This window comes from Strongylocentrotus purpuratus, unplaced genomic scaffold, assembly GCF_000002235.5.
Source record: "Strongylocentrotus purpuratus isolate Spur 01 unplaced genomic scaffold, Spur_5.0 spur5_scaffold_5, whole genome shotgun sequence".
Classification (NCBI taxonomy): domain Eukaryota; kingdom Metazoa; phylum Echinodermata; class Echinoidea; order Camarodonta; family Strongylocentrotidae; genus Strongylocentrotus; species Strongylocentrotus purpuratus.
Genome location: NW_022145611.1, coordinates 14,881,942 through 14,909,849, shown reverse-complemented (window position 1 = coordinate 14,909,849; position 27,908 = coordinate 14,881,942). Strand labels below are relative to the sequence as shown.

The following is a 27,908-nucleotide window of genomic DNA, read 5'->3' as shown; positions in this document are numbered from 1 at the left end:
AGGCTCTTCTTGATCATTTTGAAGTGCATTTTTTTGTAGGGCTTCAATATAACACCATATCACAGACACTGATAACACGTAGGGCCGTGCATATCTCAGATTTAACATTGTTAAACGATCCCTTTAAAGATACTATGTCCCTTTTGCAGCCAACATCAAATTCTGTAGAACTTTGCAGGAATTATGAATATGTCATAATGTCTGTGAAATTTAAACGTTAGCAGTGTTCTAATATTCAAATTATGCAAGGAAACCTGTTTACTTTCTAGACTTCACTGTCAGACACTATTGAGTGACTGACTGGCTTTTTATCATCTTTAGTAATAACATGCATAAAATGAGCTGTAAAGGGTACATGAGCATTTGTCTACATCAATAACCCACTTCTTGTAATGGCCAAAATTAAACTGATTGAATCTTTGCGCAGCATAAAACGTATGACCATTCGGTACAATGGTCTGAAAAATCAGACTATTACTTACTAGCTCTATAGCTCCTAAGTCGATTCGACAACTAATAGTCATTATTTTCCCACTTAAAGACATTTTCAAGCCCCTCTTTTTTTAGGGAAGTTCTAATTTAGTATTGTCTTTCAAATGCCGTTGGAATTTAACCTTTTCATTTTTTTGGCCTGCAAATGGGACATAGTACCTTTAAGGCAGTTTACGACGTTGTGAGTGAACGAGGCGTGGATAGACACTATACAGACATCAACTGCAGCAGCCACCTGGTTTGACCTCAGCATCTATAGTACTGTTCTCTCTGGAACCATATAGCTTGATGCTCTGTAGTTGCTCATCTATGTCCTTCTTGTTCCTGTCCATGACAATCTTGACGAGACCTTCAAATGCCTGGAAGATACAAAAAATAATAATAATACGTACATACATTTATTCACTTTTTTTATTCACTATAAAGAAGGGGTTATTTCACCAATAAAAGTATTCTTCAGTGAGGTCCTGTTTGCAACATGTGACACAAATAAAATGTACATATTTTCAATTAAATACTTGATTTTCTTTCTTTAGTGTTCGATCCACACAAAGTTGCTGCGGAAAGAATTGCTACTCACACCTGTAAAGCCTAAGATGCGGAAAAGATGTATAAATAAAACCTATGAAATATGCTATGACAATAATAATTATGATACTAATACTAATATTCTACTTGTATTGTATTATTTGCATATGTCTCTATCCCCTGTCAAAGTATATAGAATTACTACCCTAGCCTTATATAGCTCTGCCAGTCTTAGCTGCCCACAGTGCATTTCAAGGAGTAAATCAAAGCACTTACTACACCTGGGTGGATACTGGCAAATATGGATTGATGTATTTACATTTCTAAATAAGAGCATCACAGAATTTGATTTTGAATTGATTGAGTTTGATATGAAAAATGAAAGAGCTGAACATGGGAACAAGATTGAATATCTTTTGTTCAAATACGAAAAACAATTGAGCATACCTCATCGAGATTGTCTCCGCTGAAAGCACTGCCCTCTACAAACGCTAGGTTCTTCTCCCTCGCAAACTACACAAGAAACAAATACAAATGGTGGTTATTAAAAGAGTTCAATAATCTTAGATCAAACGATATCATCAATGCCCTCAAACAATTCATCATCAAACACAACGTTAGGCTTTTGCATAAATAACTAGTTGAGAACAAAACACAAACAAAGCAGGCATTCAATATTTCCGAGTTGACCATATCATCTAAAAAAGTATAGTTTTGTAATTCTCTGTGCTTTTGATCATATACATGTATCTCTCAAATTGAAGAAAAAAAAATCACATACAAGGTTCAATACTCTTTTATCTATCCAAATATTTTTGTTAAAGACTTCAAATGTTAGAGTTTTGCTTCTTTCTCTTACCGTCTGACCCTCTTCCTTAGATATGATCCGGAGTGCCGATGCATCCGACTTATTAGCCACTAGGATTCTTGCAACACTACCAGCACCCTGTACAAGAACAAATAGGAGAAAATCATTAAATTCATTTTCATCATTAGATTCTAGGCAATACATGAATAACAATAAAATTTGAAATTAAAATCATATTTGCATTGCTCATTAATAACAACGCCTTATTGTGGTAATATTTAAAGCCACTTTATATTATTAAATAAGTAGATCCCTGTAGAATAGTGTACATGACTCATATATTTACTGATATTTCCATGGTAATTTTATACCAGAATATATTTTTCGCATCCATATACCAGCAGAATGCGTATCAAAGGTATTGCATTGCATGCGGAAGAGAATCATAGTGACAAATTCATGTACAAGGGTATAAACACATGTAATATTTCCTTCACGAGAGTTAAATCACTGTTTTTTAAAGGTAAAATTTAACTTCCTCAACAAAATCTGTCTAAACAGTTAAGGGAAGAAACGTCACATTACATGGTGGCACTCCAATTTTATTTGTCTATGACAAACTGATTTTCCACCTTCATTTCAGTATTAAACATTGATAAGCTTAGGTACTCAAAACCCTAAGATATGTTTTCTGATATTTACAGCAGATAACATTTTTATCTATGTGGGGTCTTGTTGAGCCCTAGTTTATTCTTACCTCATCTATCATATCCAGCCATTTGCTAATATGCCTGAATGATATTTCACTTGTGATGTCATAGACTAACATGATACCCTATGAAGAACAAAGAAAGTAATGTATTCATATATTATGATCAAGCAAATATCATAGTGGGAATATCTGAACTTCATGAAAATTAGCAAAATGACAATGAATTAGATAAATAATCAAAAATAGACTCATCACATTAGTTTTAAAGACCGTCACCACTACTGGGCAAGAAGGGATTAGACCACGCAGCGAGCCAGCGAGGTCACTGTGACAGGTGGCTATCTCATTAACTCAGCTCTCATTTAACATAAGAAAAAGAGGATCATGGGGGACCAACAGGCACCGATTGGGGAAGTTTTCTATATAGAGGGAGCAAGTAGCTACAAGTATGGCAGTGTGCCTTTAACATTTTTTTAAAATTTTTTTTATTCCAAAGCAGAATTTTAATTAATTTCTTGAATGTAATACAATTCTGAAATAATGTATCCAACCAGAAAAAAAGTATAATATCAGCATCGTCATTACTTGTAACCTTCAGGATTCACTTACATATTTGTATTGGTGCCTGACAAATAAATGTAATGCTGCTTTAATCTTATCAAACACATGCTTATAAAATATACTGTATGTCTGTATATACATGTTAGGGGTGGGGTTGCTGTTGTCCATTATATATTTCATTCAGTTTTGATATTTCCACTGTACAGTACACATTACCTGTGCTCTCCTGAAATACTGCTTCGTTATTGTGTCATATCTCTCCTGCCCAGCAGTGTCCCTGTACATAGTATCAAGCAAGAAGAAAGCATCATTAATATACTTACAAATTACAACATTGATTTGTCTACTGAGCACCAAAGTAATAATACTGCAAATTATTTGTATTATTATTTATAGTGCTATTGTGAGTTTTGGCTCCCAACAGACAAAAATGATTGATTTAAATAATTAAATTGTTCGTTTTGAACTATAGATGGATGTTAAATCTGGGTAAGATGATATGATTCTGTCTCCAAATAGATGATATGAAAACATGGTGCCAACATAGCTGGCAAAAAATAAATGGTGTCCACTTAACAGTTTATTCATAGAGTAAACAATATGACTCATTCCAACATAATATTGTCTACACACTGTGATTATTCACATAGTAAACAATATGACTCATTCCAACATAATATTGTGTACACACTGATTAATTTTTAAAGTCACAGTATTCTTGTTAGAAATTTGTTTACTCTTTGGATGAAAATTAATAATTAAGTGACTTTGCATTGTCCAAGGGGGTGTGGGCAGGGGGAGGGGATGTAGGCAAGATGGGGTGGAAGGACCAAACTAACAAATAAATTTGGCATGTTTTGGGCGATCGACATAATTATATTATCTGCATTTGGGGAGATTTTACTCTTGGTACATGTATAGTTCTATTCTGGTGCTCACTTTGGCTTTGCTTGGTACAATATTATCACTTTGTTGAGTACTAATTAGAAAACTGTGGCTATCTGTGTGTCATATTGTGTTACAGTACACAATCTCACATTGTGGGCACAGTCTGTTACTCACAGTGTGGACATTATATAGTCAACACTGTGATTGTGTACCATATTTTGTGACTATAAGCTTTGAAATTTTCTCTGTCTGACCACATGATATTACATTGTGGATGATTGTGTAATACAGAGTACGTAAACAGCACATGAGCCGATCATACTCCGGAAACATATCACACTCTTCATAACATGGTCCCTATAATTCAGGCAATAACCCTGTATCATGTTGAAAATAGAACGCAAATAATTGCAGGCAGCCTGTAACAACATACATGTACATGCTGGAAGTGGTAATTGTTAGTTTGTTACACACGTTTTAGATAGTGATAATAATTAATTAATTATGGATTAATAAGTTAATAAATTTAAATTAAATTGGGCAGTACATATTAACATGCAGGCTACTGTACCTTTAAACAAATTGCTGCATGCCTGATTGGCACATTATTTCAATGTCAATGTATTGTTGCCAGGATGTCATTTCATTGTTAAGCCACTATTTCAATATTTATTCTCATTACAATAGGATGTTTTCAATGAAAAGTACATACGTAAATCAAACTAACTCAAATAATCATTATGTGCGGAAAGGAAAAGAAAGAGTCAAAATATTGGTTTTTGTGGTTGTGTATGTATTTGCACTAATCAATCATCACTGTTGAAATCTCAATCTCAAACCTTACACATTTAACTACAACAAATGTGTGTATGTTTTTAAATAACATCTTTTACAATAAAAAGAGGAGAAGGAAATAGCAGAAGAGGATGTCTCTCATTAATTTAAAAAAAAAATAGATTTTCAATTTTCCATAATTAATATTGCAGTTCTTTAACCAATGTATATATGTTCATATTCATTTCTAATAGCAGATGAAAAACAATTATGACCCCCCCCCCCCCCCATCGAAGAAAAAAAGGAAGAAAAGGGAATAAAATGGAATTGAGCTAACCCTGATCAAATTTTTAAGCCAATATACAAATACATGCAATTCATTCATACCCCAAGGCTAAAAAAACATGATCATACGATATTCATACTGGGTGAATCAACAGTTAATGCATAATAGTTCAGGAAAATACAATTCACAGCTTTGCTTTGCAGTGTGTACACGCTCCTAGTCAGTCAATTTCATACTATGCATTATTGAGCTTGGGTTGTGAAACCATGCAGAACAATGAATGAGAACAATCACAGACCCTGACCTCGACAATACTCGAGGCATGTATGGAATTCTGGGATCATGCAAATATTTTGTCTGCCATATTACTCATCAAATATATACCTTACTCACCAAATTTGAATGCGGATCTTTTTATCATCCACCATGAGCGTTTTCATTTTAAAGTCGATACCTGCAATGCAGAAGATAGAAAGCATATGAAGAGAATAAAGGTCAAAACATATCAAACTATACTTCTCCTCAGACAGTTTTGATCTGCAGTATACATGTACGGTATAATCAATACACCGATTCATTAACATATTCAAATATATGGATGTATCATTCCTAGGGACCTAGTGACGAGTTACTACCACAATAACCAGCATCCAGTCTGCATATATATTACTTGTTACTATGTTGGGCAAGCTTTTAAGGTGTCAACAACAACCTTTGTTTTAAAATTTGAATGTTAGTAAACTAGTCTATTCCAAATGGTCAAAAACTACTTCGATTGTGTATAATATATTATTGTGCAATGTGCAATGTGTAATATATTTCTACCATGCATAAACCACTAAATTAGCTAGAAAATGATACTTTTGGATTGAGAATGGAGAACATTAACTTTCCAATAAAGAATTTGACTCTGATCTGAACATAAACAGTTAAATTTTGAATATGGTTATGTTATGGATGGGAAAACCAACCTTCATACAGAATGACATCATGACAGGCAATTCATCTTAACTTCTGAGAAACATTTTGTCATTGAAATGAGATTTGCCATAGAAATAAATATCACTTTGAAACATTTGAAATAACATCTGGATCATTTTTTAAACCATTCTTGCTTTTCTTAGAACCATAATAAAGAAACAAATTACAACCTTTACAGCGTACAAGTAGGATTCAAATTGTTAAAAATAACCCTCAAATCTAGCAAACATAGTATGCTACTTCGGTAACACTAATAAGTGATCAAGAGCTAAATAAATATAGTACTACTTCGCACATTCCATCTATTGTTTACTTATCATTGACTCCTCTCCACATTTCAATTGCATTGTAAAACCTCTTTGCAGAATTAAGTCCCGCATGTTGGTCTTTAATACATGTACATCTCTTAAAGGATTTGATTCACCAACCACAATACATACTGCATGAGTGATTCCTTTTAGATAGACAGTGATACTTGCTTTTCATTCTCTACCAAGATTTATCAGAAGAAATAATGCAATAGGTTGTGAGGATCCAAACAGTTTAAAATATGTGATGATCCACATATCATTGCAAGCGCAATAAATGTAAAACTGATTTTGTCATGTCAAGATGATGATAAAAACAACAACAATAATAATGATAATAATAATAATAATAATAAGAAGAATTTTGATAATATTAAAACAGCAGATAAAGTTTCATTACTTCAGTTTCACATCAGGTGATAGAATAACAAATTTTCATGTTAACCCTGGCAAACTATTTGAGGAAACAATTTTCTTTAATTTTTACTAGATATCACATGTCTATGCACTATAGTCAGAAAGAATATCCTGATTGGAAGCGATCTACCTCGGAAACGTGTTTCCTTTTCCCCATCTGTAATATCATTCCGGATGCAGGTAATCACCACTTTAAACAGAAAAACAACACACCCTGGATTATGCAAACTATCCCATGTGGAAACCTATTTTGCAAGTCTCTTGTTTAAATTATGCATTGATGGGTGAGCCACCTATAATTGCAAATGCACATTTTCTCAATAAAGTCAAGAATTGAAGAAAACAGAACAACATCTCTATGTAGTATGTACCGGGTAGACTTTGAACAGAGGTATTTTTGAACAAATTGTACACAAAATTAGTCTTGCAAGGACCTCTTAACAACTGAGGAATTTGAATAATGATGTGCAAATATGATGTGTATTGTGTAACAAATCTAGTCATTAGATATTAAGGGCCACACAAGTGAATTGAATCATTGATGTATAAATGTTCTTCTTCTGTTAATTTTCAAAGCCCTATGCAGTTGCACAGTATGCAGCCTATCCAGAAGATCTGTAGAAATATTATCAGTTGTGTATCCAGGCACACTAAACCAATTAACAAAACACGATATGTTTAAAGTAAAACATTTAAAAAAAATCTTATATACATACAAAAACTGGTGATGGTTATATGGCATCTAAGTGAAATGAAGAGCCCAGTAACATTCTGTATTTTTTGTTTACATCTCTTTTATAAAATCATAACTCATTAACACGATATAAATGTAATTCAAATGTAAACAATAGAAACAGCTGCAATGTCCTCTCTCAACAATGAGCTTTCCTACAACCATCACTAGATATCAATATTCCTAAATAATTCACATATTTAGATATTTGCCATACAGATCAATTATCAAAATACTGAACCAGAGGTTAAAAGCATCTGCATCTGATGGCATTCCAGACAGTATACTGTAGTCATACAAATCTATGAATAAGTGAAACCTCTCAGTAATTACAATTGATAGGCCAAGGAAAGTGAAACTATTTAATGGCCAGACTAAGATTTAGAACAATAGGGCTTATATAGCTGTACCCAACCTCCATCTGCTCTCTTGTGACACATGTTTCATATCATTATACGAGGTGATGAATTCAACATTAATATCTGTTTTACACAAAATTACTTCCGCCAAACATAATGAAGTACACATCTTTGGGTTGTTATGTTGGGTGACCAAATCTCTCAAATAAACCCTTTTTTGGTGCCTGTGTAAGGTATGTTGAATCTTGCTGTAATACATGATTATGTTTGTTGAGCAAAGGCCTCCACTAGCTCTTCACTGTGTTATAATCACAAGATATGATTTAATGCCACTCTGGCTCTCAGCAGATAATAACTGATCTACATGCATGTTGTTGTTGTTGTTGTGTTTTGAGTTATTGGCGATTAGTCAGTGATTTGACTATTGTCGCCAAATTACTTTACGGCACGTGTTATATCTCTCAATTTTGGATTTTTTTAAAAATACATTTATTTCGTTTTATATTTATCTATCTTTTAAGATAGTATCGTAAAATAATATCGTAAGCAAAACATTCATGGGCTTTATTAGTGTTTCTTAACAGTACGTGCAGATTATTTGTTATATCACATACACACCATACATAAATATGTATATCAGATAGCACCTACACAAGCTTCTATATTCAGTAATCTTATCATACCTTTTATCATTGTTGTTACTTTTTCTTATTTTATTTTCTTAATACATGTACTAAAAGAAAGGTAGATCAAAGGTGACAATAGAAAAAGAAAAAAAACTTACCTATCGTTGGAATGTGTGTACTGTTGAAGCCTTCTTCTGTAAATTTACACAACATGGATGTTTTGCCAACACCAGAGTCTCCAAGCATGAGAAGTCTTATCAGAACATCGTATTGTTTCGCCATTTTGACAAAAGGTGTCCTCGTTCAGTTTCATAGCATGATCAAGCAGTTTTCACATGGATAGAGCAAACATCTGGAAGTTTTCATTAGTGCAATTAAATTAGTCTATGATGCTGGCAAAGAGTGTTCTTGGAGGGGTACTTGGTGTCTTGAAGCATGTATAGCCTAGGAGACAGGTACTTCAATCATTCAATGCCAGTCTCGATCTTGTCTGTTCAAACATTCAAAGTCTCCTCACTGCAGAACAAACATACCCTATCAAACCATACTAGAACAACTCTCACTTTAACACCTGTATTAGATTGAGGGAGAAAAGGAAGGGGTAAAAGGAAGGAAGGAAAAAAATGAATATGTGGAAATCAACGGTACCGTTTTTGTAGATATATGCTTGTAATGTGCATATTTTACATACCGTAATATAAGTATAAGTTTCTGTTTACATTACGAGCTTGCTCTGGCCTCTAGACAGCTCTGACTGGGGGATTATGATATAAGTGAAACATTAATTTAAAAAAAGGATTTTATTTTTATAAGAAAACAGAATACTGGTAGTGCACTAGTGATAATGGATTAATAATATATGGATCATACAAAAAATACTTTTAATAAAAATCATAGTTGAATTTCATTTTCATTACCCTCAAAATATTTCTTTACACTCTTCTTTTTTTGCCAAATCTACTGAAAAATATTGTAGGGCTGTAAAGGCCTTACTTTGTAGTATTTGTACAGCTATCAAATTTTAATTTGGAGCCAGAACTTTAGGGCATATGATTATGAATTAGTGACTTATTATGAACTCTGCGTAAAATTACATAAATTATTAATGCTCTTCTGGATCCAAACACGTGATATGTCGGAATCCTCTGTTTAAGAAAGAGGTCAATATATATATATATATATATATCCTCTAAATACACATTTTATTTACACGGAGATATATCTAGGCATGCAGGAGCCGCCCAACTCAGCGCATAGTGATCGCCAGGCCAGGCGGTCCTGAGCTTTGACACCTGTGCGGCAGGCCAGGCGCTGTGCACTGTTCGCACCACTAAATGGCGGCTCCAGATCCTACCGGGTTTACAACATTGGTATATTGCCCGTAGGGATAGTAGTTCGTCGCGGCGCCAGTTGTAAAATAATATACCCCAATCATCCTCCAGAATTAGCGTACAATAGAAGAGCCCTTTAAAATGTGGAATATAGAAAAGTATCATACATACCCTTCTCTTTCGGAATCCCGGCCTCCCCGAGCTGTTTTTAATGAATACTCAGAATTCGTTACCTAAATTGTTGGTTGGTCCACGAATGCAATGCATCACCACCAGTCGCCGCGCATGCATGCTTCTTTTATCACATATCAATAGCATGATCGGCAACATCAAACACGGTTGAATAGGAAGATCCTATTAATGGGTGCTACCAATAAAGGGGATTCGAAAAACAAAGCGCGCATCCTATGAGCATCCATGTGATAACAAGGGCGGGGCGGAAAGGAATTATCAAGGGTATTATAAAAGTACAAATATGTCGATATGCCTACATGTATGTATTCTCCACTATATTTTTTCCTACTTTTATGTACTGATATACCTCTTTGATAATATCCAGCTCAACAGTAGCAAATTACACTTAAAGTTATCCAAGGAGTTATAACTCCTTGGTTTATGACGCTCTTATCGTGGTGCATTAAATTCTATTCACAAAAAACATAAGTTTAAAATAGCGGCGGAATTATACTTCAATCTAATCAGATATAATTGAGTGTATTTTTGTTTTCTTGTTCATCTCTTACTAAATAGAATATAGGGAATAATTTAGACTGTAGGTGCTCGGATTGGTATCAATGTTTTGCTTTTCTTTCTTTTATATAAAACATAAACTTTGATTAAGAAAAAGATACCTGTTAGATGGCAATATCAAATCAAATCTCCATTTATATTTTGACATATTACTAAGAATTCATTTCATTCAGGTTTATTCCATGTTTCACATCAAACTTTCAGCACTGTCAGTTTGTTTAGGCTTACAAAAAATGATAAAACATCAACAACAACAAACATCTGCAAGCTCCCCCTACCGCCCCCCCCCCCACCCCCTCTCTCATTCATCCCATCTTGTATAAATTATTGTTCTTGTCATGCTTTTCGGAACACATGTATTTTCAGCTAGCTTGTCTGCAAATTTAGTCCGAAACCTAATTTGATAATGGTCTCGCGATGACCCTGTCATGGGGTAGATGCAGGATTCTGTGAAGGGGGTGGGGGCACAGTTATTGTGTGCCCCCTTTTTGTAATGGATTCAATTGTATTACGTTCCCTAGTACTTTGCGCTTTCTCCTGGCATTTTGTGTCGCAAGAATTCCGTCTTGTACACTGTATTCCAAGTCTAGTTTTTCTTCACATCTCTTCTTCTCAACCCTATTCACCTTCTTACTGTCTCTCACTACCTCTCTCTCTCTCTCTCTCTTTCTCCGTTATTTATTTATTCCTATATCACCCAAACTCAATCCTACTTGTTGTCTTATGCTAGCCTTGTTGTCCCATCTCTGTCTAAAAGTATTTTAATGTTGAATTGAAAAAGAGTCATTTTGACAAGTCAAGTGAAGCTTCTGTTTTATTCTATTTTCTTTTAAAAATCATTCTTGATTTTTATCACTCATGAAAAAGTACATAATACACACATTAATACAGCAGAAGTTTTTAAACAAATAATTTGCTGCAATGTTGTATCCCCCAGATCATAACACCTACACTCTTCCACACCGGTAGAATTATATCAGCCAGGCCTTTAAAAGGTCCAGAAGCTTATCATTTCTGTAATAAAACTTCTGTCAACAATTTCATTGTAATCGATAATATGTTAAAAGCAAATGAGAGTAAGTGAGAAATGAAACCGTCTAGGACATGAATGATGAAGCTTGCATATTATCAACTGAATCATATCCTTATCATCCAATCAATATACATTTCATTTCACCCTATACAAATGAAATATTTCCAGAGAATGTTGTGCCACTTGTGTGATGATGACTTGAAGACTGTAAAACCAAAAAATAATGGATACAATTATTGCTCAACATCAGGGTTATTTTGTGTTAGACCAACTTTGGGGGTGATTTCATGCCCATCTTCGGATAACGTTTCGCCCAATAACAATCAAATTTTTCAACAAACTGAGCAAAAAATGATTCTGGTAAGTTGGGCCTACAACTGACTGAAAGTTATTTGGACAAATAATTACCCTCCCAGGATTTGTGTTACCTAAAGGATTGAGGGGATTAGTATTCAACAAGTAAAGATTCTGTTAAAATGGAAACAACCCTGAGAAACTTGAAGTAGTTTTTTACTCTTGTTTTATTTCTAACCACACCATGACTCTAGTCATTCATTGTACTTGATTACATAAAGAAACTCTGGTTACAGAGGGAAAAGTTAACTGCCTTAAACCCGGGCCTCGACTTTTAAAATAATGATGAGCCCATATCCATCTAAAGTTGAAATAATGCATCTCATGTCATTTCAAGTTGTCTCCCATGACATCATGTTTAAAAGATGTAAGGATAAAGTTCAAGAAGATTAACATATCACATGATCTTTACCAAAACCAATGCATTTATGGACTCTTCAATACCAGTATTTTGCAAAAATTGTATTCTTTGCAAATTCAAATTATTGCCATTCAATTGAATTTAGAATTGTCCACTTTCCTGAAATTGAAATGTCCAATGTAAAAAAATTACTTACATAAACAGGACTCTTTTACAAATTATCTTCACAAGTACAAAACGTAAAAATTAATATTTATTTATCTCCCCCCCTCCCCCCTCCTCAAAGCATACAGATACATTTTGACTGATTTTTTTTCAGTTCCTTTCAGTCCTCACTGATTTTGAAATCAATCTTACTTTCTATTTTAACAGTGTGATAATGCTAGTGCTTTAAATGTGTCTGCATAATCCATAGCAGGGTTCCATAGGAATCAATCAGTATGCTTCAACTTGATCCATAAAACATTCACACCTTTTAAAAAAAGTGTTCATTCTGGAACCAGTAAACAGATTGACTCAGGTCTTTAAAAAACTATTTGGCTAATAAAGCCTCAAAATAAACAGGAATAAACAGTGGTACCATACACTTGGGCTACTATCTCTTAACACAACCCTTAGAATGTTGTAGTTTCTGGGTGGGGACCCATGCATACAACAATACAGACCCTACATAAAGCCTTGAATCTTCTCATTGAAAAATAGTAATTGTGGAGTCAAGGGTAATTCATCATCAAAATTATGTAACTAAGTCACATCGGACATATATGCCCATAAATGCTGAATAACGTACAAGGAGATTTAATTCAACATGTCACATGGCTGGTGAGTGGCGAGTAACAGTGACGTTCATTCCCTGGAGTATATCGCAGAAGACACAGATTCCTGTAATGCGCTGAGCCTGAAGCTACCAATCATATTTCGATCTTCCATGCTCACTTCCCAATTCTCTGCATTAGAGACGGCAGTTGTCTTTGAGTACCAGTTCATTAACTATTCTCTCATTCCCGCTTTATATCTTTGTATATAGGATGGGGGCTTTCTGCTGCTGCTTTCAGTGCTGCTACGAGTTCTTTCGTCCTTTGCTTTGACTCAGCCATTTTTACTGGATCTGCTTCCGGGAGACGCTGAAAGGGGAAATGAGAGAATGGATTTTTGATTATTAGATCTACTTGGTTCTCGGATGGTGCAGGCTGTACAAGTGTACATGCATGACAACTAGAAAAAATTATCAGGGAACTACATTTATAAATACTTTGCCAAAGTTAAGAAAAAGTACAAATTAGATTAAACAATAGCAGGAGGGGGAGGACAGAAAATGGCCCCTTGATGTTCATGAAATATGGCAATACTGTAGTAGTATAAGAAATGCTAAATCTTTCATGCATAGAAATAGATAATGCATAATATATCGATAAGAGATTGATAATATCTACTTTTGTGGAATCGTGAAATAAAAACCACCATTTTCTCCTCAGATATAATGTCAGTGGCGCTTCATTTTGTCACACACGCACGCATCGAATCGGTCTCATACTCATACATGCGTGCAGACAAACAAATCCACAATATAGCTAGTTTTGTTAATAATGTTATTTCATGATTTTTGGAAGTATTTCCTGAATTACTCAGATATAATTACAATAACATGAATCATTGAAAATCGTTAACAATATACTAGGTTCAAACTTCAACAAGCTTCATCAGCTGGTTCAACTTCAACTCAACTTCATCTCATGCAAGCAAATTACCTTCAATAATTCTTCAGGATCTGGAGTGATAGTGTTCATCAAGACCCATCCACCAAGGAGACTTCCTCCCATAATACCAATGGACATAACATAGCGAAGTACTTTCGACATGTTGACTCCTGAAAGGATAAATTACCTATTATGAACAAATATCAAAAGCATGACCATGTACAAGCCGGTATCGGAGCGGAGGTAGGGTAATTATTGTGTAACATAAACACAGATGGAGTTAGGACATAGATTGTTCTCCGTTAGCTAAATATCGGAGACACTAAAATTGATTATAGACCCGGGAGATAAATGAGCACCACTCTTATCTTATTTCTATGAAGCGCTAAACGGGCCAGAATTTCTCGTGCGAATCGCGTGCACCTGTTTGACGTGTTTTTATCTATGATTATTATTATTGTAGTGATAGCTACATGTAGTTTAACAGAGTCTGCAAATACAGACTAGCATGTATAACTAAATATAGAATGACCTGCAACCCATGACTCATGCCAGGTCATGTTATGAAACAATGAGTACTTGTACAGGGGATGCCTACAAAGATGTCTGACTGACATAGAGCCTCAATAAAGCTATACAACTTATTAGTTCAATCAAAGCTCTCCAACTGGTCTTTTATAAGAACATAATATGGTGTCAGAACTTAGCAGCCAGTGTTTGTGCTGAGCAACCCAGCCTGCAGTATATCTATGGAGGAATCATTGAAATCAGGCCAGTTCAATCCAATTCTTTGTGATGTGAGAGATGATTAGAGTCTAAGTGTATGTCCAGTGAATGTAGTTATGTCCATAATAGTTAGCGCTGTCGTTGTATGGATTGGAGTGCATAGTTCTGTGCCGGGCCAGTTCCAGTATAACGGGCAGTAAGCGTGACATATATGGGACATGAACATACAGGATAACTCAGTGAAAGTTAATAGTTGAGCTTAAAGTAATTGTTGCAAAGATACAAAAAGAAAAAGCTAATTGTTATGCTGTTCATGTGAGTGATTACACTAGGCTAAGAAACAAAATGGCAAATCTCAGTCAACCTCCTCCACTCGACTTCAAGGGAAATATGTCCGAGAACTGGAGAAGATTTAAACAGAAATTCACTCTATACAATGTTGCCTCAGGAATGTCTGAAAAAGATGAAAAGTTACAAACATCAATGCTTCTACACGTGATTGGCGATGCTGCCTTGGAATTGTATAATACGTTTGTATTTGCTGAGGGTGAGAGCATGAAGCTTGAGAAAGTGTTGAACAAATATGAGGAATATTGCATGCCGAAACGTAATCTAACGTATGAGAGACATAGATTTTTCACAAGATCTCAGTTAGTGCATGAGAGTGTTGATCAGTACGCAACAGAATTGCGGAGTCGTGCTCAGTCATGTGAGTTTTCCATGTTGAAAGAGAGTCTTATCCAGGACAGAATTATCTGTGGTATTTTAGACGATGGTCTAAGAGAACGTTTGTTGAGGCAAGATGATCTTACATTGGTTAAAACGTTGCAAGTATGTCGTGCGGCTGAACAAACTCGAACGCAGGCACAAGCGTTGAGTTCCGCAGGGGAAAACGCTTCAATTCCGGTAGATTCTTTCAGCAAGACTAAGAAGAAATTTCCTGGTTCAAAGTCAAAACGGTCAGAACCTCAAGGTCGTACTAAACGTGATGCATGTAGCAGGTGCGGAAACCGACATAGCAAAGACAAATGTCCCGCACAAGGTCAAACATGCAAGAAGTGCGGTAAGCAGAATCATTTTGCTAAATGTTGTAAAACCCCAGTAGCCAAGGTCAATGAACTGCAGCACTTGGAGGTAGATTCAGAAGGTTTCATGATTTGCTCTGTTGAATCAAAAGAATCCAAGGATGAATGGATAGTTAATCTACTAGTCAATAACCAGCCGGTTGACTTCAAGGTTGATACTGGTGCTCAGGCGAATCTTCTTCCTGAGACAGTATTTCACAAGTTGAAACCAAAACCAAAGCTACAGAAAGCCAAAGTTTTGTTGACAGGTTATTATGAGACAGATATCCCGGTCAAAGGTCGTTGTTGTGTACAAGTTGAGTACAAAGGGATCAAACGCAATGTGCCGTGTCTAGTCATTCCTGGAAATCGTCAGCCTTTGTTAGGATTACGGACGAGTGAAGACTTGTATCTGGTGAAACGGGTGTATCATGTTGAGAAACAAACTGAACACGGAACGGGTAAAAGTGTAGTTCAAGACTATCAAGATGTGTTTGTAGGTCTAGGTTGTCTTCCTGGTAAACACCACATCACATTGAGAGAGGATGCACATCCTGTTCAGCATGCATGTCGCAAAGTTCCATTTCCACTTAAAGATAAACTCAAAGACGAGTTAGATAAGATGGAACGAATGGACGTAATCACACGAGTTGATGAGCCAACTGATTGGGTTTCTTCTCTCGTGGTGGTGATGAAAAAGAACGGTCAGCTCAGGGTCTGTCTAGATCCAAGAGACCTGAACCGAGCAATCAAAAGAGAACACTATCAATTGCCATCAAGAGCTGAAATAACTGCACATTTTGCAGGAGCCAAATACTTCAGCAAGTTAGATGCATCTAGTGGTTTTTGGCAGATCCAACTAGATGACGAAAGCTCCAAACTTTGTACGTTTATCACGCCATACGGAAGGTACAAGTTCTTGAGACTACCTTTTGGTATTTGTAGTGCTCCGGAAGTCTATCACAAGATAGTGCACCAACTGTTTGCACATATTCCGGGAGTTAACACAATGATGGATGATGTGATTGTATGGGGAACTACCCAACAGGAGCATGATGACAGATTGAGAGAGGTTCTCAGCATTGTGAGAAAAATGAATCTCAAGTTGAACAAAGACAAATGCGAGTTCAATGTCAAGAAGCTCACATTCATTGGTGACTTGATCAGTGATCAAGGAGTTCAACCTGATCCAAAGAAAGTGTCTGCTATCTTGAACATTGAGAGACCGAAATGTCGGAAAGATGTCCAACGGTTCTTGGGTATGATCAATTACCAAGGGAAGTTCATTCCAGATCTGTCGACCAAGTCAGCAGCGCTGAGACATCTACTAGACAAAAAGAATGTATGGACATGGGATCATGCACAAGAGGATGCATGGAATCAGCTGAAACAAACTCTGATACAAGAGCCAGTCCTACATTTCTATGACAGCAAGAAACCAACCAAGCTGTCAGCAGACGCATCAAAGGATGGTATTGGTGCAGTGCTACTACAGCAATATGATCAAGATTGGGTTCCGATCGCATATGCATCTAGATCAATGACTGATGCAGAGACTAGATATGCACAGATCGAGAAAGAATTGCTGGCAATCACATACGCATGTGAAAGATTCCATCAATACATCTATGGACAACAAGTAGAAGTGGAGACTGATCACAAGCCACTTATTCCACTGTTTGTAAAGTCACTGGGTGACTGTCCCCTACGCATTCAAAGGTTACTCATCAGGGTACAGAGATATGATCTCAAGGTCTTGTACACGCCTGGAAAGTACATGTATACTGCTGATACATTGTCCAGAGCAGTAGATCCAAAGGCTGAGCTGAATGCTGAAACTGAGGAAGATATCAGAGTCTACGTAGATGCTATTGTCAAGAGCATGCCAGTTACATCGAACAAACGAAATCAGATTGTCGAAGAGACAAAGAAAGATGATCAACTGCAAGAGCTGCTAGGCATCATCAGAGATGGTTGGCCGGAAACGAAGCAGCAATGTCCAGTTCGAGTCAGGGAATACTGGAACATCAGGAGTGAACTCTCTGAAGCAGATGGCATCATCTTCAAAGGCAGCAAAATAGTGGTTCCCACTACGATGAGAAGGTTCATGCTAAACAAAATCCATGAAGGACACTTAGGCATCGAGAAGTGTAAGAAACGTGCTAGAGAAGTCATCTATTGGCCCAGAATCAACACAGACATCACTGAAATGGTCCTAAGTTGTACTTCATGCCTAATGTCCAGACCAAAACAGGTCAATACTCGATCAGTGAGGGGAAGAAAGGAGGATCATAAGGTGAAGCAAAAAGAGCGATTCGACAAACATGCTCGAGACTTGTCAAAGCTAAAGCCTGGAGATCATGTCATACTCCAAGACATGAAAACCAACACCTGGTCGAAACGTGGTATTCTCAGGTCTGTCCAGGATCGAAACAGATCATACCAGATCGAGACAGAAACAGGAGATATACGTCGCAGAAACAGACGTCACCTCAGGCCAGTCCCACGTCAACAACAAGCCGAGTCTATTCCACTACCAACACAGGATGACTTCGAGCTAGATGACACTGCAGAAGCTACAGAGCAACCAGCATCTGAAGAAAGCTCAACTATGTCATCAACCAGAACCAGAAGCGGACGAGTTATTAAACCGCCAGATCGCTTGAACTTGTAAATAAATGAAAGCGAACTACAGAGAAAGACTTTCGCGTTTTTTAAATAGTTTATAGTTACAGAGTTCAACTTGGACTTTAAAACATAACTGCAGGATTGCATGAGCATGATATATATATTTGCATGTTATAGTTTAAAAATATAACCGGATTCAATTAGTCACTTTGATTACAGAAATCAACAGATATCACTCAACCTCAACGGAGAATTCCAGTTTCGCGAATCGCAACCTTGAAAGATATGGACTGTCGCGTAATAAGTTATATATTTGAAAGCGACAGTACTCCAGCTTTAAGGGACAGAATAATGCCCTAGTACAGTCGCGAGTGTACAGGTAGTCCACCCTGTCACTCTGTACAGTTTAAGAAGTTTTATATATGTATATGTAAACCTCTTTTAAAGAAGGGAGGTGTAGTGATAGCTACATGTAGTTTAACAGAGTCTGCAAATACAGACTAGCATGTATAACTAAATATAGAATGACCTGCAACCCATGACTCATGCCAGGTCATGTTATGAAACAATGAGTACTTGTACAGGGGATGCCTACAAAGATGTCTGACTGACATAGAGCCTCAATAAAGCTATACAACTTATTAGTTCAATCAAAGCTCTCCAACTGGTCTTTTATAAGAACATAATAATTATAACATCATTATGACATATTATTACGTCATTATCATAAGTATCATTACTTTAATTGTAATTTTTATTAATATAGTAATAATATTATCATTTTTATTATTATTACTATCATCATCATTATTATTTGCACCGAGAATGATACGCTTGAAACTAACATTAATTTCTATCTCAATTCTCATGCACCCGTGTGCCCACCATCATCACCCCCACCCCGTCTCGAAAGCTTCCTATAGTCGTACGGCTTCTTCTTCTTCTTCATTTTCCTCAGTCAGGCTCCACCTCCTCCTCTCCCTTCTCCTCTCCTCCTCTTCCCCTCCTCCGACTCCTTCTCCCAGCCGCCTCCTCCTCCTCTCGATCCTCCTCCTTCCCTCCCTTCTCCTTCTCCTTCTTCCCCCTCCTTCTTCTTCTTCTTCTTCATCTTCTTCTTCTTCTTAATTCTTCTTCTTCTTCTTGTTGTTCTTCTTCTTCTTGTTCTTCTTCTTCTTGTTCTTCTTCTTCTTCTTCTTCTTGGCTTCTTCTTCTTCTTCTTCTTCTTCTTCTTCTTTCTTCTTCTTCTTCTTCTTCTTCTTCTTCTTCTTCTCTTTTTTTTGTAGGCATATAAGCCTCGATCGTATACCGGTACGTACCCAGAAAATACAATTTTGCATCCAAGCGAAAATTATAGTAAGGAGCATATTAACGGCATTCCATAGTGTATTTCGGCGCGCGCGGTGACCGTTACGAAATACATCACAAGAACTCCCCGGTATACACTTCTACATCTTCACAACCCGGTGACCTGAAACAAATATTTACATCAACTGAATGCATTTGAAAAGGCGTGCCCGGGAGCGTAGCAGCCTACAAGTTCAAGAACATTAAGTCGGACGTAGGGTCTACTCGATCAAACTCAAAGTCCAACTTCGGACCAGAGAGGAAAGGCCAAGAAGAGGGCGATCTGGCAGACCGCAACTTGGTTTACACGGCACGGCATCGGACAGCACATGCAGAGTCTATACAGCTCTCGGCAGCCAGCAGCAGTCCCTTTGCATTTCTTATGCTCAGCCACACCAGTTCAGTTTGAGTTAGTTAGTTAGGCTCATCCTCAGCAAGCACTCAGTCTCAGGTAAAAACGAATCGAAATCATGAAGTTTGATCTGTGACTGAGTCTGTGTAATTTGAAGTTGGAGTAGGCCCTACCGGGTATAGATATATCTAAAAGTTAGATCTAGACCCTAGTTTTGAATAGAATTCACATGGATTGTGAATTTAGAATAGACCTAGTCGGCATGATCCGCAGTGAGTAAGTGTCAACTTACGAGTTACGTGAATTTTAAGTTCACGTTGAATGTAACTCCAGGCATAGGAAATTTATTCAAACAGCGGGTTGCTATACGTGTCACATGCATTTTTTCAAAATGTAAAGAAGTAATTTTGACATAATTTGAAGACGTCTTTGATGGGAAAAAGGATGATTCCTCTTCCTAACCTACTGTATGCAGAGCTACCAAGTGTCGCGCATTAGGCGTGACATCACGCATTTCGAGGGTATGAAAACGGCTGAGAAGTCGAAAAACATTGTAAGTCAATATTGAAATCACTACTTCTTTGAGGAGGTGCGATAGCTCAGTTGGTAGAGCAGTGGTCTCGTAATCCGGTGACCCGTCTGGTTGCTTTCTAACAAGCATTCATGCTTTCTTAGCAGTCAGGTAAAATATAACCACCACATAACCACCACTTCTTTACGTTTAATTTTTTTTACCCAATCCGCTGTTTGAATTGTTTCCTAGTATGCAGGCTCTGGAGCTCGGAGCTCCCTGGAGTTAAGTTGAATGTAGATCTAGCTTAGCCTTAGACTAGGCCAGGGTCTATCTCAGATCTAGAGATTAGACCTTTTGATTTTAAGAACTGATACGGAAATGTTATCCACTTAGACTAATCATAAATTGTCTCTTTTATCCACAGACAGAGAAGAAAACAAATCCGACCCAAAATGGCTCTTGGCACCATCTACCTCATTGCTCTGTGCATTGCTGCAGTCTTCATCCTTCTGTCAATCCGTGTCCTTTACTTTATCGCTCTGTTTCTCCTGGTGACATTCCTGATTTGTTTCTTCCTCTCCATGGTCTCTGATGGTGACCTCACTCTCATGCTCTATGAGCTGATTGGAAACAAAGGAGGTGAGGTTAATTGTCAGGTGGGGCTGTAAAGTTCGACAAGCTATTTTGGTAGACTGTATATTTCCAGTATTATTTCTTTGTCTCCTTTAAATTATGGTACAATTCAACTTAATACAAATTTCTTTTGAATCAATTTGTATGAATTTGAATTGTACCACATTATTATTTTTTTTTAAATTATTTAATTTATTTATTTCTAATCTTTACTTCATTGAATATTCACTTGAGTTTTCTTGAATTAGGATTTTGTTCACAGTATGATACCACATCTATTTATATACATGTATTTACTTTTTGTAAACATTCATTTACTTAGCTTACTTTCCATACTTTACTACTACTGATACATTACTGATGTGATAAAGTGACAGCAAATATTAAGGGGAGCTCAAAATAGATACCATGAAACTTCAATTCAAATCAAAGGTAGGGGGGAGGGAAGGGAAACAATACTTGGATCACAATAATTATTGTAGAATAACAAAGGGACTTTTTTGTACAGGTGGCTGAACAGAGTTGAGAGTTATTCTGTGGATTGTAGTCTGCTTAAAATTGCTCAAACATTATGTATTATGTAATAAATGCAATTCAGCCAACCTTTCACTTTGGTCTTTCTGTAATTTCTAGATAATATGATGGGCAGAGTTGTGTGGATCACCGGAGCATCCAGTGGCATCGGAGAAGAACTTGCATATCAGCTTGCTCGTAAGGTGAGAGAATTTTTTTTTTTGGGGGGGGGGGGGCTGCTAATATGTTTTGGCAAGGAGCTTTATTAAATGATGAAGAAAGAAAAAAGAGATAACATGAATAATGAGTAATTGCTCAACGCTCAATGAGCTCTTTGCTCAATTTCATTTTTAAAATGTTTTGCAAAGTAGTCATCTTTTATCTTCCTGTACTGTAAGTAATTGATTTCTCAAATGTCACAATTTTAGAGGAATTAAATGCTCAGTTTCAGTTTTTTTAAATAAAAGTAGCATGATTACTTGGTTGATGATCGTAGCCTTGTCTCCTGAAAAGATGTGATTGATTTGGATTAATTTCAAATCCTATCAATTTGCAACTTTATGAACCTCTATCTGTGAAGTACAAAGTTATAATGGTATTAATCTCTGATGGATTTGAATTACACTCGGCTGTTGATAAGATGATGAGGCCCAGATCTTGTTGCAAAATGCAATATGCTGCATGATAAATTATAAGTCAACTAGACTGAGAGCTATAAAGTTGAGAAAACATTTGTGTTTACAGGGCCTGACTATTCTTAACCCTTGATTAATGTGAGGTCTGTGTATTTGTCATTGAGAATAAGAACGAGGAGGCGCGATGGCTCAGTGGTAGAGCAGTGGTCTCATATCCGGGATGTCCAGGGTTCGAAACCCACTCAATGCGCTTGTGCCCTTTGGTAAGGCATTAATCCTCATTACCAAGTTCCTAAGAAAGGAATTAAAGCTGTCGGTCACCTGGTTGTTTACTTACAAGCATATACATGCTTTCTAAGCAGTCAATTAAAACTGTCATCATCAAAGTATACAGAGATATCAAAGCGTCCATGTCGTGTTTTCTTGCTCTAGGGTGCCAAAGTCGTGTTGTCGGCTCGTCGTGTGAACGAGCTGGAGAGAGTCCGAGGTAACTGCGTCCGATTCCCAGAGGTGAGGGAGGAGAATATCTTAGTCCTACCTATGGATGCAACCAAGTATGAGACTCATGGTCAGGTGGCCGAAACCATAGTTGACCGGTATGGCAAGGTATGTCCTGGGGTGGAATTCTGAAAGCTTTATTAACTCACGGTTGGCAAATCAGTCTTCTGAAAGTTCATTATGAGTTCATATTTTATGTTGAAAGGAAAACTGTTTGCATTTATATGCTATGATGTAAGTCTTCATCTAATTGAATATTATTGTTGAAAGACAAAAGAGGTGTACTGAGTTTGATTCAATCTCATGATTGTGATAATAACAATGATGATGACAATGATGATAATAATATTAATAATAATAATAATAATAATAATAATACTTGCAATATTTATAAAGTATACACATCCATGTGTCGAGATGCTTAAGATGCTTAAGATCCAGGTACATTGCTAGAATGGCCCAAATAGAAAAGTTACGTTTCTAAATCTGTCTTAGAGTAATATAAAACCTTTGGCATTCAGATTGAGCTATCATTTCCCAGCTTAGTTTACCTTTGATCATTGACATGTTTGAATGAAATATATTTTCATTATTTGATTGATTAGTCATTAACTTTTCTGTCCTTTTTAAAAGTCATCCTATTGATCTCATTCATCCATAAGTTCTTGTTTGTGACTGATTTCTGCCATTTTGTTCTTTTTGGATACTAGATCGATATCCTCATCAACAACAGTGGTCGGAGCCAACGTGCCCTGGTCCAGGACTGCAAGATCGAGGTGGACAAGGCCATCATGGATTTGAACCTCATGGGTCCGATCTCACTATTTAAAGTGGCCCTACCTTACATGCTGGAAAACAATTATGGACAGATCATCAACATCAGTAGTGCCACTGGTATAATGCCTGCCCCTCTCTCGTCTGCCTACTGCGCCTCCAAGCATGGCATGCATGTAAGCCTGTCAAACATGAGCATCCATTTCAAGTAAAAGGGGTATTGTGCTTGCTTACCATGGCTACAAAAAGAGTGCAAAGTTACATTGATGAGGCATAAAGATGGTCTGATTTCTGGTACCTAGAATATTGTATCTATATTTTCCCCTGTCCCTTGTAATTGTGGTTTCAAGCCCAATTTAAATTCACATTTTTCTTTGACTTGAAGAAGTACTTTATTTCCATTGGATAAAATACATTCTAGTTTCAAGCACAGTCTTAATTCACTATCCCTTTTAAATATCTTGTTTGTCCTGAAGAAATGTTTTATTTTTCCTTGTCCCTTATTTAATATGATTTTCTTTGGCAAGCTGATGAGTGGGGTTGAAACATCCTACATAGTTTTTAGACCTGTAAGATTATGGTATGCATTGGTTTAAAAAAATGGAATGAGGGTGGCAGAGAGACTAACCCCCCCCCCCCCCCAAACAAAAAAGGGTCTTAAAATATATGATTGATGTTGATACAGCCACTTTTAACATTTGTATTCTTTTAAGTGGAGTATATTTCTGACCAAGATAATTGGAAGCAGAAGTAGCCCTGATGAGGGTGTTCTGACCTATGCTCTGCCGATAATTTCACCAGGCTTTATTTCATCAAAATATTGTGTCAGGTTAGGGTTAGCAGTTGACTTTTGAGTTAGGTTTAGAGCTGGGTTTACGTTTATAGTATTTGGTCCAGAATTTAAAGAAGGTGAAGAATCCACTTTGAATATTGACTGCAGTGCAATTATTGCCAGAACTTGTGTCCAACAACCTTGGTGACTGACATCAGATACTTCACCTCTCAACATTCCATGCACGCCCCTGAATCTTTGTTTATTGTGTCTGTCTGTCTGTCTTGGCAGGGTTTCTTTAACTCAGTGAGGAGTGAGTTATCTTACAGGAACATAGCAGTGACCATGGTCTGCCCTGGCCCTGTCGTCTCAAACATCGTGGAGAATGCTCTCAGAGAAGATTTCACAAGGGTGAGTGTCGGAGTGTGCATGTACTAAGAACTCCATACATTTTTACACCGAGGATGCTTCATGTGTGGTAATGTATAGTTTTGTATAAGGGGATATTGTTTCTAATCATAATGTGACTACTCAGAATACAAAATATAGCAGAATAGCATGGTAAAAATCAAAAAATTATTGATAAGATCAGGCCTGACCAGTTGTCCCATTAGCACTAACAGATGCTAGTGCTAGTTTTTCTGATGACGATTGTAAAATATTTACTTTTCTTTGCAAGAGATTTTGTTTAGTTTTCAAGAGCCCTTTCCATCATTTCTAAAGCTTAATTGCACATTTCTCTGGTGCATTTTCTTGAGCCGCAGAGTTGGAACTATTTTCCTTTTTATTTCTAGCCTGCAGCAAAGCCTTACGACGGTACAGCAGACCGGAGCTACAAGGTGTTGATGAGCACTGAGAGATGTGCAGCACTCACTGTGGTCGCTATTGCAAACAAACTCAACGAGGTCTGGGTTGCTAGGCAACCTATTCTACTCTTCTACTACATGGCTCAGTACATGCCAGGCTTCACTAAGTGGTAGGTTGGCTCTCATTTAAGTGATCCCGAGTAGTGTGTCCTAGCTGAAAGCTGCAAGTTCTTTTTTTGAAATCCATTTATTTCATCCAAAATTGAAAACTCTCGGTATGGCTCATAACTACCGGTAGTTCAGGTGCTATGCTAAAAAGAACCATTAGTGAATGATTAGACTAAAATAATTTTTCTTCATTTTCGGATGAGATACAGGCTTATATTCCATTCCATATCGAACATATTTCACATAATCACCAATTTCCAAATATTTTATTAAATAATTTAAGACTCTGACCTATTGATGCACTCAATTTAATGTAATTGTTAAAAGTAATGCATAATCTTCAATTATAAATCCATCTCTTCCTCATGTTTATCAGTTTGAGAGGTAGAAGAAATCCTTGTAACATTCGAGCAAAGCTAGAGATTGCAAGGTATGATACCTGTACCCTTAATTAAGGTAGGTGTGTGTTTGTGTTAGTGGTCCTTTTTATTTGGTGAAGGGGGGGGGGGGGGTTCATTGTTAATTTGGAAGTAGTGACTTGTAACAGGTTTCCATTGAAAACAGATGAACTGTTGGCTCTTAGTTAATGATTGATTTAACAGGTGATTATGATTTTGCTTTGACTATGGTATAATTCTGTCTCCCTCCTGCAGGATGACTCCGTTAATCGGTCGTGGGAGAGTGAAACAATACAATCAGTCTCAGGTAAGAATAAATCCTATCCTTTGATAGATTCAGACCTCTGCTGAGAGCCAGAAGGGCGTTAACAGTGATTGGAGTTGACACCAATTTGGGTCCTGTTTCATAAAAATTTATATCAATAACAATGTTACAAGCTACTGCTATAAGCTACTGAAATCATACCATCTGATTGGCTGAGAACAAAATTTTAATCTCCTGCAGTTTTGTACTTGTGAAAGTTACATCCAATCTCATACAAAACCTGTTTCATTTTGTTGATTATCCACCGATGACTTTCTTGATCCAAACAATTTTTTTTTTAAAATCATCCTCATATGCAATCATCAGATATAGAATATCAATATTTTTTTCCTCATTCTGTACCAAGCCTAATATTACGTTTATGGGCATAGCCCCGACAAGACCATGGTCCTTTGAAGTGTTCTTACCTTCATTCACTTAATATCTATATATTTTTATGTGGACTGTTTATTTTCTGACGTATTTGTATGTTAGATTTGCATTTCGTATTTTTAAGCAAGGAATTAAATAGATTGAAATTGAACTAATTGTGAAGCAAGACTCTTTCTAACCAATCCTCTGTTGTTACTTTCCTCCAATGTTTGTCAATTGCAGGCACAGTAATGCTGTAACTTGCAAGGAAAGATGTATTCAGCGTGCGGTGGGAGTGATTTCATATTGAATTGATTTTAAATGAGATTTCTTGTGGGTATTTTGAGGATCTGATTTAAGTGCCATTGATTGCCAATTAAGATTTCTAGACTGTTTGTCTTTTAAATAAGTAAGAAATATGTGGGAGCTTTCAAAATCTTTTGGAGGAGAGTTGGGATGGTGATGATGTTTATTGATGAATCTTAAACATTATGGCATCTATTTTTGATTGTGTACATATTCATATTACATTTCATAACAAGTGCCTTAAGAATTTGAAACATAGAAACCTTTTAGTGGCATTACAAGCCACATCCATAATGCAAGAGACTTAATTCTCGCTACCCTAAATAGGTACGAAAATCTCGAAATTCGCGAGACGAGGTAATTTTCACTCTCTCGGGTCGTCACTACAACTTCCGGTATAGAGTCCCATCCCACTGGCGCTAGCGCCTGTGTTCGCTGTGCAGAGTTTTCACGCACGCTAAAATCGATGCCAATCAGTGTAATTTGTACAGATTATAATATGCAATGGAAAGCTTCGGGCAGAATTAGTGACTTTAGCACAAAAGGCCGTTAAACTCTACCGTGAAAGAGAGGGTTGTGATCACGAACGCCTGCACAGGAAGCTGTAATGTCGAAAAGCTATCCCATAATGCAATGCGCGTTTTCAGGATTTTCCCCGGATCTCGGCAGAATCGCTATTTGGGGTAGCGAGAATTGTAATGGTATTGGTGTACTATGGAAAACACTTTACTTGACTGACAGATGTGGTATTATTTAGCATCAACAAGTTTTATAAGTGCTCTGGAAACTCAATGGATGTTGTACCTTGGGCTCTTTAAAATTGAGTATTATCTCAAGCATACAGTATTAGATTGTAATGCAATAATAATGATGATGATGATAATAATATTAATTATGATAATGATAATAACAATATGCCATGCTTACTCAGGAAAGCGTCATCAGGATTAATACTTTTCTCCCCGAGACAATTACCGGTAACCATTTTTGTGCCACTAAGTTTTGCAAAGCAACCTTTTATAGTTATATTATGAAAGGAAAATGTCACTTGAATTGTAATGTGTTGGAATATATGAAGCAGCAAAATGCACTTCGATATGCA

At 36.7% G+C, this 27,908-nt stretch overlaps 3 protein-coding genes and 1 long non-coding RNA gene across 4 annotated transcripts; 2 read left to right on the top strand and 2 right to left on the bottom strand.

Moving 5' to 3' along the window:
* Positions 1–632: 632 nt before the first annotated feature.
* On the bottom strand, positions 633–8,894 carry LOC582060 (ras-related protein Rab-15). The gene is made up of 7 exons (XM_782033.5): positions 8,632–8,894; positions 5,443–5,503; positions 3,318–3,378; positions 2,586–2,663; positions 1,880–1,966; positions 1,468–1,533; positions 633–851 (listed from the first exon to the last, which is right to left on the bottom strand). The coding sequence occupies exons 1-7, from the start codon at positions 8,753–8,755 to the stop codon at positions 711–713; spliced, it is 618 nt and encodes a 205-aa protein (XP_787126.1). The 5' UTR covers positions 8,756–8,894; the 3' UTR covers positions 633–710.
* A 2,456-nt stretch (positions 8,895–11,350) lies between these two features.
* On the bottom strand, positions 11,351–14,355 carry LOC115929714. The gene is made up of 2 exons (XR_004066689.1): positions 14,051–14,355; positions 11,351–13,426 (listed from the first exon to the last, which is right to left on the bottom strand). It is a non-coding gene; the product is annotated as an uncharacterized LOC115929714 (long non-coding RNA).
* Positions 14,356–14,499: 144 nt separating this feature from the next.
* Positions 14,500–18,463, top strand: LOC115929515 (uncharacterized protein K02A2.6-like). Its single transcript, XM_030998622.1, has one exon. It carries the CDS (start codon positions 15,071–15,073, stop codon positions 18,461–18,463), a length of 3,393 nt encoding a protein of 1,130 aa, XP_030854482.1. The 5' UTR covers positions 14,500–15,070.
* A 1,413-nt stretch (positions 18,464–19,876) lies between these two features.
* LOC580541 (dehydrogenase/reductase SDR family member 7) lies at positions 19,877–27,048 on the top strand. The gene is made up of 9 exons (XM_780593.5): positions 19,877–20,212; positions 21,052–21,266; positions 21,894–21,976; positions 22,841–23,014; positions 23,617–23,856; positions 24,744–24,863; positions 25,247–25,428; positions 26,080–26,131; positions 26,744–27,048. Exons 2-9 carry the CDS (start codon positions 21,080–21,082, stop codon positions 26,750–26,752), a joined length of 1,047 nt encoding a protein of 348 aa, XP_785686.3. The 5' UTR covers positions 19,877–20,212; positions 21,052–21,079; the 3' UTR covers positions 26,753–27,048.
* Positions 27,049–27,908: the final 860 nt, after the last annotated feature.